Source organism: Festucalex cinctus, chromosome 7, assembly GCF_051991245.1.
Source record: "Festucalex cinctus isolate MCC-2025b chromosome 7, RoL_Fcin_1.0, whole genome shotgun sequence".
Lineage (NCBI taxonomy): Eukaryota > Metazoa > Chordata > Actinopteri > Syngnathiformes > Syngnathidae > Festucalex > Festucalex cinctus.
The window spans coordinates 9,786,537-9,800,203 of NC_135417.1; the positions used below are offsets into that span (position 1 = coordinate 9,786,537).

General features: G+C 38.4%; 1 protein-coding gene across 2 annotated transcripts; it reads right to left on the bottom strand.

Annotated features, from left to right (window-relative positions):
* Positions 1-2: 2 nt before the first annotated feature.
* Positions 3-11,134, bottom strand: plekhg6 (pleckstrin homology domain containing, family G (with RhoGef domain) member 6). Of its 2 annotated transcripts, XM_077528156.1 has the most exons (16): positions 10,992-11,134; positions 8,952-9,079; positions 8,733-8,878; positions 7,306-7,440; positions 6,969-7,106; positions 6,735-6,830; positions 6,603-6,653; positions 6,134-6,283; positions 5,754-5,864; positions 4,831-4,980; positions 4,621-4,755; positions 3,381-3,500; positions 3,120-3,252; positions 2,919-3,034; positions 1,646-2,790; positions 3-467 (listed from the first exon to the last, which is right to left on the bottom strand). In XM_077528156.1, the coding sequence occupies exons 3-16, from the start codon at positions 8,874-8,876 to the stop codon at positions 296-298; spliced, it is 2,796 nt and encodes a 931-aa protein (XP_077384282.1). In that variant the 5' UTR covers positions 8,877-8,878; positions 8,952-9,079; positions 10,992-11,134; the 3' UTR covers positions 3-295. The 2 variants fall into 2 exon arrangements, with proteins under 2 accessions (XP_077384282.1, XP_077384280.1); XM_077528154.1 differs by lacking the exon at positions 8,952-9,079 and having other exon boundaries at positions 8,733-8,913.
* Between the last annotated feature and the right edge of the window lie 2,533 nt (positions 11,135-13,667).

A 13,667-nucleotide genomic window follows, 5' to 3' on the forward strand; every position in this document is an offset into this window, starting at 1 on the left:
CGTTGACTTTGTGTCTTCATTTATTCATCTAAATAACCACAGAAAAACATTTCTGGAAATGACTAGGAGTACAAAAATATAGTAGTACATCAATTAAAAAAAAAGAATTATATTTACACAATGACAGCATATATTACCTATATAAATAAGTTACGTAAATTTCTACCCAATAGAGAACCTTGTGCGATTCTGCTCCAAAAAGTGAAAGAGGGGCCAAAAAACAAACAAATGTAATCTCGTAAAATCGTCATGAATATTTATTTTTATTTTTATTTTTTGCGAGAAGGTGTCTAGTTCACACTTGACTGCAAAAGTTGTCTTCCTGCTCGGAAAGCTTCCAGAATGTCAACGACTGATTGATGTCCTCCAGGAGTCCTTCAGTTCTCGGACTCACGTAATCCGCCACTTCGTCGTCATCGAAGCACCAGCCGGGCCAGTCCACGTTGATGCCGTTTGTGAACAGAGGACTAAATCGGGGAGAGAGCGAGAGAGGGAGAAATACTTGTGGTAATATTGTTCAACGTAATGTTGCATATGAAACAGTAATGGGAAATAAAGCATTTTCTGACAACTTATTATTTTGACTTACTTTTACCAAGAATTTTTATGTTTTACACAAGTGTAGCAGTAAAGCAGGGTTACAATTTATAACAGTGGCTACAGTTTTATGTGTGTCAATTATGTGTTCAAAATGACCACCAAAATGTGTGACCTTAGTTTTCAAAGTAGGGTTTTAAACTAAGGTTAGTGTCTCAAATTTGGGTTTCAAATATGGCTTAGGGTTTCAAAGTGAGGTTTCAAACTAGGTTTAAGGTTTCAAAGTGGGGTTACAAAGTAGTTTTTTAAACGTGTTCATTACTTATTGAGCAATTACTTGACGGGCCACTAGGGGGAGCGCCTCATAAGAGTGGCAGGGAAATGGGCGGAAATCTTCATGCGAAGAAGACTCATTTTACTTGCGGAAGACATTTATCTGTCCGGCAGCGATTCACTCAGTTTTGCATACGTTTCTATGAAAAAATTGTATTATATCTTCAGTTTTAACATTTGAAAACATATTTTATGTTTCAACTTTTTGAAGCACACAATTTCTGAGGTATATTAATATTGATTTAATTGGATTTAGTATTTAAGTAATTTAATTTATTTATTTACGTTTGCAATGTTACACAAAAAAATGGTCACAGTTTATAAAATGAAACAATTGACTATGTAACTGACATGTTCAAATTTGTTGAGGGAAAGTGGTCTCTGTTAAGAAGACATTTGTATTTGTTTAAAAAAAAAAAATACACTGAAGTACTCACTGTGAAGAAGACACCAGTTTTAATATTGTGTTTCAGTGAGACAGTACAAAAAGAAATGATTTTCTCATTGAAAAAACATCCGTTTAAGTCTTGAGTAGTTTTATCATAGATTATCGTGGATTTATGACCTGACCGGTATCGTATCATCGTCTACCCACACGTTCCCACCCTTAGTTTCAAAGTAGTTTCAAACATGGTTTTGGGTATCAAACTAGGAGTAGGGTTTCAAAGCAAGGTTTCAAGGGTTATGGTTTTCGAATTGTTTTTATTGCATGCACCTCAATACATGTTGGGAAACACTGCTCACCAGTAAGATATCATCCATATTTGTTTCTCACCTGTCCAGCCTGTTGTTACCGTCACCATCCACCAGCTGCTCCTTCCATCCTCGACTGATGGTGAGAACTTGGTGCCTCTGCAGCTGCACCTCCTCCTCCTCCCACTCGGCGTCTCTGTCCCAATCACTCGGCGGCCGCGTCGGCGATGCGGACGACGCGAAAGGAGACGCAGGAGGTTTCAAATGGGCCGCTTGCGCGTTATTGCCGCTCTTTGCCCTTTCCCTGCTTCTCGCTCGACCTTTGGCCCTCTGCAGAAGATTCTCCAGAGACGCGGGCGATGCAGAAGAGCCGTCCGGAAAGTGAAGCCTCTGCTCCTCTTGGCTAGACATGCTCGGAATGGACGCACTCCTTTGGGTTTTCAGCCTGGCCTTTTTATTCTGATGGTTAAAAATCGTCAGTTCCGATTCAGAAAAGATCTCAGCGTCCGGCGACGTTCTGGCGTCGTTATTCCAAAAAGTCCCCCGGGTGGGTTTCAGCGCACTCAGCTTCAGCACGATGTGAGAATCGAAGCTCTTCGTATTCACGCTGCAGTCAGAGTCCGAGTTGGAGGAGGAGTTGTTGGACGGCGACGATCCTGAACCGTGCACCGACTGAGACGAAGGGCTGTTCAGGCCATTGTCCGTCCTCTTCTTTCGTAAGATGGGAGACTTGAAATTTCTTGAGAAGACTTTCGTCTCCAGATGTGACACCGTGCCCGGTTGGGAATTCACTATCCGGGCGTCTCCGGATAATACAGATGGTCGTGCTTGGCCAGGAACCAGCGAAGTGTTTATTTCTTCTGTCGGGTAGTCAACATCCGGATAGCCGCCGGGCACCAAAAGATTCGGTCTGGTGGTGAGGCGTCGCAATGGATCTATAACAGACTGATTTAATTGCTCCTCTCTTTCCTCTCCTCCATCTCTCCATCTATTGTCTTTGATGACAAATCTTTGAGGCAATATTTCAAAGTGATTTTGGGGATTCTCAGACGCATTTTTAAATACGTGAGCACCATTTACCAGCCGGGGGACTGCGCGTTTGCTGGGGCTGAGGTCCACGAAAACCTCCTCTTCTGAGATAGGCGCACACGTGCCGTCGGACGCAGCGGGTCTTTCTTTCGCCGACGATTGCCTACTTTCGGCCTCTCTCATGTTCCTCAGTGTCAACTGGTGACATGATGAAGATAAGATGGGAAACAGTTAATAAATAAGGCAATTCATCCAACAAAGAGTCTAGTCTAGAGAAAGGATTTCCAAAATATGAGAGCTAAAGGACTCCAGCAGCTTTGGTTTACCTTTGCCTGATGAATGGCGGACACCCACGTGGAGCAACTTTCAGAGGTGCTGGCTGTAAATATGTAGACATTGACAGGACATCTAAGCTCCCCCACCTCGACCAGAAGAAACGAGCCTGTGAGAGGGGAAGGAGCGTCTCTGTGAATGATGAATTTATGCTTTGAACATGATTGGATTTCCTCAAGAATGACCAGACTCACAGTTGTCCTTCAGCGCGACGCAGTACGTTCTGTCCAGGGCCAGTGGAGGCCGAACCACCTTCAGTCGCTCTGCTTTCTTCTGCACTTTGGTCATCAGAAGCACGTCGGAGAACAACAGAGCCACCACCTCCAGCTGAGACGTGAGGAGTCATGAGGACAATGTTTAAAAAAAACAAAACAAAACAAAAGCAGTCGTGGGAAATGAAGTACAAATACGACTCATGACGTTGTCAAAATGTACTTGTTCAGGCAGAGGCTCACCTTGCTGTCTTTCCTGCCACGGATCTTCAGGTTCTCCTCCAGGAGCAGCTTGCGGACGACGCCATCACCGACCCCTCGGATGGGGCACGTCAAGTCAAACTGGCAGATCTCTCGCACATGCTGCACAGCAAGTAATGTATCATCTGAGTATCATTCATAATCAAAATACACCTACACTATCTATCTATCTATCTATCTATCTATAAGCACAACTAGTGATTATGGATTATTGCATTTCGACTGAGCACGCTTAACAAAAACACAAACAGTGTTGAAAAAGTATTTCAATAGCTACCTATCTAGATAGCTTGCTAGCTTTTTAGCTAACAGTAGATAGCTCACTGGCTATCTAGATAGATAAATAGATAGCTTTTTAGCTAACAATAGCTAGCTACCTAGCTAGGTATCTTGATAGCTAGCTAGCTATCTACTGTTAGCTAAAAAGCTAGCAAGCTGTCTAGATAGGTAACTATCCAAATACTTTTGTCCAGCTTAATAACGTTACAGCAAAGTGTTGAAATGTTTTTACTTTTTATGTTTCACAGTGTTTTTATTTCTCTCAATGCTTAACTGTTACTGTGTTTAAAAGTTGCCGGACTATTTCCCATATAGTACAGTTATTAAATGTGTCATGATGTTAACATTTTTAACATTGGAACATAGAATTGGGTGATATAACCTTCAAATAAATAGTTTATTCAATAAGTAATCAATTTTCACACATTCCTGATAGAAAAAGAAAATGAAAAAAAAAAACAATTTAAAATACAGATACTAAATGAGCATTGAAATGCCATTTAAAAAAAAAATCCTTTATTTGTTTGTTTATTTATTTATTTATTTACAGAAAATAAAATAAGTGTTTTTTTGTTGGAAAAAAATATCCCATTTATCAAAATTTGTACATAAACACCCTCCTTAATTGGAAATGTTCAACAATGTTGACATATAGGCTGTTCAGTATGTTCTCAGGTCGTATAAATGAGCACCATCACCACGTTTTTGGCAATGTTCATGCGACTGACTTCAACACACACAAAACAATGTGAAAATTAATCCTCTCATGAGTCCGTTTCTTAGCTGCAATTAAACTAACTAAAAAGAATCACAATTTGAGCTCCACATGATTGTCCAGTCCTATAAATTGAATATTTTCTAATGACATTATTGGTTATGATTTTTTTATTTTAATTTTTTTTTTTACAACTTTACATCCATTTATTCATTGCAGGTGTTTCACCTTGTCAATTTCCTCGTTAATTCCCTCCATCTCGTATCCTTCCAGCCTCTGAGCAGAGATGGAGAGCGCCGCCTCCTCGTCTCTCATCCTCAGGTAATCGTTGATGCTCTCCAGAAATGTGTTCACACTGAATAACTGAAAAAAGAGATTTTCCCCACTTTTGAGGACGATTTCTCACGTTTGACCGAATGGATGTTGACCGTTTCTCACCATGTTGCGCAGACTGCGCTGCATACGAGGGTCCTGGGTGGTCTTCAGCACCGCCTTGAGAAGGAGGGCGTACTTGGTGATCCTCTGGTGGGGCTTGGCCTGCATGTCCCCGATGCGCATTCGTGTGCACAGCGGGTGGGTCTCCACCCACTGTATGCAAAACACAACTCGGGATTAAGAAGCGCTTCAATGTGCCACGGAAGAGGCGGGACGTCATTTTGCACATCAGTTTGGTTCCGGCCCGGGTTTGCGAACGCGCATCCGTGGGGCACAAAGTCGGAAGCACAAATATTTTTGATGCAGCCCACACGTCGCAAACGGAACCGGAACCAAACTGATGTGCAAAAACATTCCCGCCTCTTCCGTGGCATATACCCCATAGAGCATGTTTTAGCACAACGAGGAAGAGCGTTGAAAGTTTACATGAGGCTGATGACAGAAGTCTGAAAGCTTGCACAAAAACCACAAGACCAGTTTGCACTAAAAATAAAGGGGGCGTAATATGACAAACCGCAAAGCTGTTGGCACAAAGCAAGGCAATCTAATTTTGCTTATGGCGACGTTTAAATCTAGTAGAATGTACTTTTGCCAAAAAAAAACTCATCATAGTCCAAAAATGTAAAAAAAAAAAAAATCTTTTTAATCAAAATGGTAGGCTACATGGCGTGCACTTACACATGGAAAGGTTAACCTTTTTAGTATAAAATAACTTACTTTAACCGCAATCAACCGCAATTATAATTCAGTGTTTGTTTTCAATGGCCAATTCGCGACTCAGTTTGGCTTACCGCCGATTTGCACATGTCCCTAATATACATATATACAGTATATAAAATCAATTCTCCATAGGCTGTTAACCAAGACAAACACTACAGAAAACGGGTGGCTGCTTCCTGCAAAAATGTTGTTGACAAGAATCTGACCTGTACATATGTGAGGAAATGTGGATTGCTCTCCATTTGTTGGCGTGCAAACTCAAAGCTGTTCTCCTCCTCTGCACAGTAATGGCAGTACGCCAAGAAGCGGTCACGGAACTGCAGACAGAAAAGTTCGATTACGGGGATATATGGATGGATGGATGGATGGATAGATAGATAGATGGATAGATGGATAGATAGATGGAGAGATGGATAGAGAGATAGATAGATACTGTAGGTGTATTTTGAAGATTATATTTTGGAGGTGTATTTTGGAGAGATGGATGGAGAGATAGAGAGAGATGGATGGAGAGATGAAAATGTGGAGAGAGAGAGAGAGAGCGAGCGAGCTAGATAGATAGATAGATAGATAGATAGATAGATACCTGGAGGCAGCCGACCTTTAACCCCATCGGGTTAAAAGGTTTGCCTGTCAAGCGGACTTCGTGTAACATGGGATAAATCACTTCCTGCCAGAACAGCTGGTGTGCGCTGAGGATGGTGGGAAGGTTGGAGAAAAGTCGCTCGGGCGTCACCTTGCAGAGATAATATACTTTTTTTTAGTTTTACTTAAGGAGTTCAATCTGTACTTCTACATCTTTTTTTTTTCTTTTTTTTTTAACACAAGTATCTGTGCTTAAGTATAGCGTGTGAGTACTTGTGCCACCTCTGTCTGTGTGCGAGTGATATTTTCCACTTCTCAGTGGAAACATGTTTTACATTTTGCACTAGAATGTTTCCATTGAGCTTAAAGCACAAATTCTGCCGCCTGCCACCCGTCAATGCAGCGGGAAAAAAATAAAAAATAAAAGAAAAAAAAGAAAGTGTTGTGGCCCAGAAGAGGGCTGGACTGACCTCCTGGAGGAAACCACGCAAGTGCAGGTTGACCAGAGCTCCAATAACCAACTGCAAGTAGCATGAAGGGGAGACATCACTGGAGTTTGCATTTTGATTTGAAAAAAAAAAAAAGAGTGGGCGGCGACTTACGTCTTTGATGACAATAAGTCTGTTGATGTAGTTGAGTTCGGTGAGCACAAACTCCCACATGGCTTCCTGCTGGTGCCTCTGCATCCGAGACATGATCTGGCACGAGACGGAAAATGAAGCGCGTCTAATCCACAAACCGAGCTTGACGGAACGTTATTGCAACGTTCCCAATTGGGCGCCTGCTCGAGTATTTTGTAAACGAGCGACTTTCGCGAGCGGGTCGACGTTTCTCACAGAGTGCGAGTTGACGATGTCGGTCCAGTTCCTCTCCAGCGTGCTTCCGCGGCTCTCCTCCCTCCATCTCCACTTCAGGCTGACGGGCACAGCGAAGGCCTCCAGCTCCTGCTTCAGCACGTCCAGCTGATTCCTTTCCTGAAGGGAAGACGAATGGACAAATTGGAGAAAGTCGAGCTGTCATCGGCTGACTGCAGTTGGTGTCACAAATTCACATTCTGAACACAGCCAGATTAGAACAAGGGTGTGTAGACTTTTTGTTTTATATCCACTATGTTTGAGAATTTTTTGTTCTCTCTGATAGTGTGGCGCATTAAAGCGTAAGACAAGATGGCACCTCGGTTGTAAGGTTCCTGTCAGACACTCCCTGGTTGAGAAAAACTTGTTTGAGCGCGGCTCTGGGTTTGGCCGCTGTTGACGCTCCCTTTGTCACCGTTGAATAGTTGCTCACAACTTTCTGTCTTGTCCGCATCTGCAACAATAATGTTCATGTTAAGACTGCAATCAGCATACAATAAAGTGACACTTAAAAAAGGAGAAAACAAAACAAAACAGTCAACTCTAATTATTTATGCAATCAACAAACAAACAATAATAATATAATAGGAGTAAAGTTATGCAATCGGGATTACAGGGTGATTTGTGCTTTTTAAAATCAGACTTAACTTACTGCATATTGCAAAAATAAAAATAAATAAAATATCTATTAAAATTTGTAAAAAAAAAAATGCAGAAAAATTTAATTATCTCAAATAATAAATAACTAAATAATCTCAAATAATTATATAAATACATAAAATTTTGCTTTAAAATGTGATACATATTTTTAGATTATGATGATGATTATTATTATTATTATGATTGTTATTATTATTATTATTATTATTATTATTATTATTATTATCATGTGATGGCTTTCATTGTTAGAAGTGCTGTAAATAAATCCTAAATGCGCCATGTTAAGTATGAACACTATATGAACATTTGTGTTTATAAAAAAATATATATATAAAGTGTTTTGAAAACATGATTTTTTTTAAATACCAAATCATGATATTTGATTTAATTTATTATTATTATTATTATTATTATCCATCCACCATCCATTTTCTTGACCGCTTGCTCCTCACAAGGGTCGCGGGGTTGCTGGAGCCTATCCCAGCTGGCTTCAGACAATAGGCGAGGTACAACCTGAACTGGTTGCCAGCCAATTGCAGTATTATTATTATTATTATTATTATTATTATTATTATAACTACTAGCAATAATAGCATTGTGATAGCTTCCATTGTATTCAAAGTAGTGGCATTAGTAATGTTAATTATAATTTCATTAATAATATATCATTATAATTTATAGGCCTAGTTCATTAGTTCATTGTTGAAATGAATCCTACATCTGTGAAGCGAAAAGAGTAATTAGGCCTATATGGACATTTGAAAAAAAAAAAATGTTAATGCAGATGCTGCTTTTAAAAATTCATTTTAAAAAAAATGTCAAAAAGTTGCGTGTCCCTAATAGGAATAGTTTTGTTGCCATTTTGCACGCATCCATCCGTCATTTTCTCACAACATTCCTGGCTGTCAGTCTGTCTTGTAAATTGTTTCTCATAATTAATGATTATCCTCTCATGAGGGTAAAACAAGAATGTGCCCTTTAGGCATCAATAAAACTGCGTGTTTTAAAAACATTAAAAAAAATAAATAAATAAGACGCCATCAGTAGTGAGGAAGAAGAAAAAGAAGAAGATTGCTGCGCACTTGCCTGATGTCCGTACGTGTTGAACTTGACTTTGTCTGGCGCCACCTTGTGGTACAAGTTGGCGTCTGCTGGGGTCTGCGCGCGGCCGTCGGGCTCGCGCAGGTCCGCGTCGCCAGCGTCACGTGATTGCGCCAAGGCCGCTTCCATTGCTGATGGGAGGTCTCAGGAGTTCACGCGATGTTTACTGAGTGCAGGTCATTGTGGGGAAAAAGAGACGGTCACCTTTTATACAGCAGTGGTGGGCCGCCGTCTATTTGGGGGCCTTGATGGTTGACGCCGGCCCCAAAAATGAGGTCTTGCTGGTTTTACTTAATCCAGATTATACCAAACGTTTCCGACAGCTGCAAAGACTGAAATCAAATGGATTCCTCCCAGTCGGTATTACAGATTGATGATAGAACACCAGAAAACCTGTAATGTAACATTCATTGCCTATTTTGACGTCAGTGACTTTGTGCTTTGCTACTTTTAATACTGTTGTTTGCAAGATTACATAACAAAATAAAACTATATCCTTGAAGCTATGCAGGTATTTCTGCACTTTAATTCGTAATGGAAGCGTTCGCACTTGCCGAGTCGTAAATGGCCGTCCATTTCATTTGACATTACTCGACGTGAAGGAGAAATGAAAATGAACATAAAAAAATAACGAGCCACATTACTTTAACTCTTTGACTGCCAAAAACGTTTAATAACGATTAGTAAAATCACGACGTATGCTGCCAGAAACGTGAAATGACGTCATCTATGTTTTTTTTTTTTTTCGTCAATGGACGGAGCAACGTCTAAATGCAGCACTGCCCGGTCAATGGGTTGTGGAATCAAAAACACCATCTAACTATGTCCAGCAGATGGCAGTGTTGTGTCTCTTTTCAATACATAACAAAATAAAACTATATCCATGAAGCTATGCAGGTATTTCTGCACTTTAATTCGTAATGGAAGCGTTCGCGCTTGCCGAGTCGTAATGGCCGTCCATTTCATTTGACATTACTCGACGTGAAGGAGAAATGAAAATGAACATAAAAAAATAACGAGCCACATTACTTTAACTCTTTGACTGCCAAAAACGTTTAATAACGATTAGTAAAATCACGACGTATGCTGCCAGAAACGTGAAATGACGTCATCTACGTTTTTTTTTTTTTTTTTTTTTTTTCGTCATATGGACGGAGCAACGTCTAAATGCAGCGCTGCCCGGTCAATGGGTTGTGGAATCAAAAACACCACCTAACTATGGCCAGTAGATGGCAGCATTGTGTCTCTTTTCAATGGGCTGCTGGTGTATGGAATTACAATGAAATGTGACGGAATTCGACAGAATCTGACGAATGCTCGTAATCAGCGAAATGGCACTGTGCAGGGGTTGGATTTTTTTTTTTCATAACGTAAAAGAGTTAATAAAACGCCATTTATCATTATTATTTTAGTTCACTTTACAATGAAAGAGTTCCTCTGTCCTTAGAATTAAAAAGAAAATGCTACAGCTTCATCACCTTTACCAGTTTACTGTTTCTAGTAGTGCTTTGCCATCATATTGTGACATCTCGGTGCCAAAGAACTATACTGAAGTGAGTTGAGGAGCTTCATTTCGACAAAAGTAGTGCTTTGCTGCCATCTTGGTGTCTGGGAATTATGTTTAAGAAGTTTCACTTAGACAAAAAGTGATGCTTTGAGTCGTCTAAGTATTTTTATTTATAGGAGGAACTTGGTATGAAAAGTTTAACAACTTAACATGTTACTTTTTGTTGGCAAAAGAAGCCAAGTCAAATATGAGCCGCACCTCTCAATATAATGCAGGTCACAGGTGTACCTAATGTTCCGGCCTGCGAGAAGTGACGTGGATGTTTTGTGTTGCCCCGAAGCAACAAAAACAAACGCCAGGACCTGAAAATAGCGAGTTCAAATGTGAACTTTGACCTTGACGATCCTGGAATTTAAAATCAGTCCAATAATGTCCACCAATGAGACATTTCTTTATCGTTCAGTTAGGAAAGCAAAGTTGAAATATGTTTTAGTAAAGGCAGGTTTATCCCCTCTAATCGCTTCATGTTGCAATTTATTTATTTTTTTCCTCACTGTCCTCAGCTTTTGACATGACTTCAAAGTAGAAAATTCAAAAAGCTTTTTTAGGCCACAAGCTTCCTGGTTTCCTTTGCCGCGAACCAGCAAACTATTAAAACAAATCCCGGTAACACGATCAAGTAATCCACCTTCTTAAGTGACAACACCTCCAAGAAAGTAAGAGAAACAAACATTTACCTGCTCGAGATCGTATCCATTTTGTGTCGAGACGGTCATCTTGGGTTCACGTCGGCGTTCTACCGGCCGGCTGCGTAAGGGTCCGTCCCACCGACGTCCCTCCTTTCACCTGAGCACCTTTTACCTGCGCCTACCTCTGCCCTCTCGCAACTGGACCGACGAGAACGACTGGATTGTGGCAGCCGGCAAATCTGGCATCTCAGCTCTCAACTTGGAACGCGTTGACGGGTTGTCGCGCAACGTCAACAGCGTCTCGCCGACAAACGAGGGGGGAAATTGTTTTGCGTCTGTATTGTGTGTTGAGGCAAGGCAGACAATCGTTTAGGGGGTCTTAGCCAGCAGGGGCCCCCCAGAGGGTCAACAGATTTGACACAAAGTGCACATCCTTCATATTAGCAGTGCAGCAATGACAATTGAGACCGTCTCAAATTCCCTGAGTCATGTAACCATGTATAGGAAGGCTGGTTATTTTTTGTAAATAATCATATAGTAGCGAAGCTTTTATTTATTTATTCATTTATTTCAAAGACCATGTGTAAGAGTTTTTTTTTTTTTAAATAGTAATGTGTTGTTTTTTTAAACAACCATGTATAGTAAGGTGTTTATTTAAATGACCATGTATAGAAAGGAATTTCGTGCGTTTTTTTGTGTGTTTTTTTTTTTGTTTAAAAAAAAAAAAAAAAGGGACCACGTATAGTAAGGCATTCTTTTTCTTTTAAATGACCATGTGTAGAGTAAAGTGTTGGAAAAAAAAAACGGCCATGTATAGTAAGACATTTTTTAAACGGCCGTATAGTAAGGCGATATTTTTTTTATTTTTTATTTATTTATTTATTTATTTTTTATATATTAAACAACAATGTATAGTAAGGTGTTTTTTTTAATGACCATGTATAGAAAGGAATTTGGTGAGGGGTTTCTTTTTTTTTTTTTTTTTTAAAGAGACCATGTATAGTAAGGCATTCTTTTTCTTTTCAATGACCATGTAGAGTAAAGTGTTTAAAAACAAAAACAAAAAACAAACACAAAAAAAAACGGCCATGTATAGTACGACATTTTTTTTTAACGGCCATATAGTAAGGCGCTATTTTTTTTTAAACCATGTATAGTAAGGTGTTTTTTTTTGTTTTTTGCTTTTTTTTTTAAACAACCATGTATTGTAAGGTGTTTTTTAAATGACCATGTATAGAAAGGAATTTGGTGGGTTTTTTTTGTTTTTTTTTGTTCTTTTTTTAAAAAAGAGACCATGCATAGTAAGGCATTCTTTTATTCTTGGTCATTTAAAAGAAAAAGAATGCCTTACTATACGGCCGTTTAAAAAAATGCCTTACTATACATGGACGTTTTTTTTTTGTTTTGTTTTGTTTTTTAAAGAGACCATGTATAGTAAGGCATTCTTTTTCTTTTAAATGACCATGTAGAGTAAAGTGTTAAAAAAACAAAAAAAACAAAAAAACGGCCATGTACAGTGAGACATTTTTTTAAACGGCTATATAGTAAGGCGATATTTTTTTTTCAACCATGCATAGTAAGGCGTTTTGTTTTTGTTTTTTTTTTGTTTTGTTTTTTTAATTAAACAACCATGTATAGTAAGGTGTTTTTTAAATGACCATGTATAGAAAGGAATTTGATGGGTTTTTTTTTTTGTCTTGTTTTTTTTTTTTTTTAAAGAGACCATGTATAGTAAGGCATTCTTTTTCTTTTCGATGACCATGTAGAGTAAAGTGTTAAAAAAAACAAAAAAAAAACGGCCATGTATAGTAAGACATTTTTTTTAAACGGCCATATAGTAAGGCGATATTTTTTTTTAAACCATGTATAGTAAGGCGTTTTTTTTTGTTTTTTGCTTTTTTTTTTTAAACAACCATGTATTGTAAGGTGTTTTTTAAATGACCATGTATAGAAAGGAATTTGGTGGGTTTTTTTTTTTTTTTTTGTTCTTTTTTTAAAAAAGAGACCATGCATAGTAAGGCATTCTTTTTCTTTTAAATGACCATGTAAAGTGTTTAAAAAAAACAAAAACAAAAAACAAAAAAAACGGCCATGTATGGTAAGACATTTTTTTAAACGGCCGTATAGTAAGGCAACATTTTTTTTAAAAACATGTATAGTAAGGCTTTTTTTTTTTTTTTTTAAATTTAACAACCATGTATAGTAAGGTGTTTTTTAAATGACCATGTATAGAAAGGAATTTGGTGTTTTTTTTTTTTTTTTGTCTTTTTTTTTTTTTTTTTAAGAGACCATGTACAGTAAGGCATTCTTTTTCTTTTAAATGACAATGTAGAGTAAAGGGTTAAAAAACAAAAACAAAACAAAAACGGCCATGTATAGTAAGACATTTTTTTAAACGGCCATATAGTAAGGCGATATTTTTTTTTTAAACCACGTATAGTCAGGCGTTTTTTTTTTGTTTTTTTTTAAACAACCATGTATAGTAAGGTGTTTTTTAAATGACCATGTATAGAAAGGAATTTGGTGTTTTGTTTTATTTTTGTCTTTTTTTTTTCTTTTTTCTTTTTTAAAGAGACAATGTATAGTAAGGCATTCTTTTTCTTTTAAATGACCATGTAGAGTAAAGTGTTAAAAAAAAACAAAAAAAAACGGCCATGTATAGTAAGGTGTTTTTTTTTATTTTTTACGACCATGTATAGTAAGGCGCTTTATAAAAAAAATAAA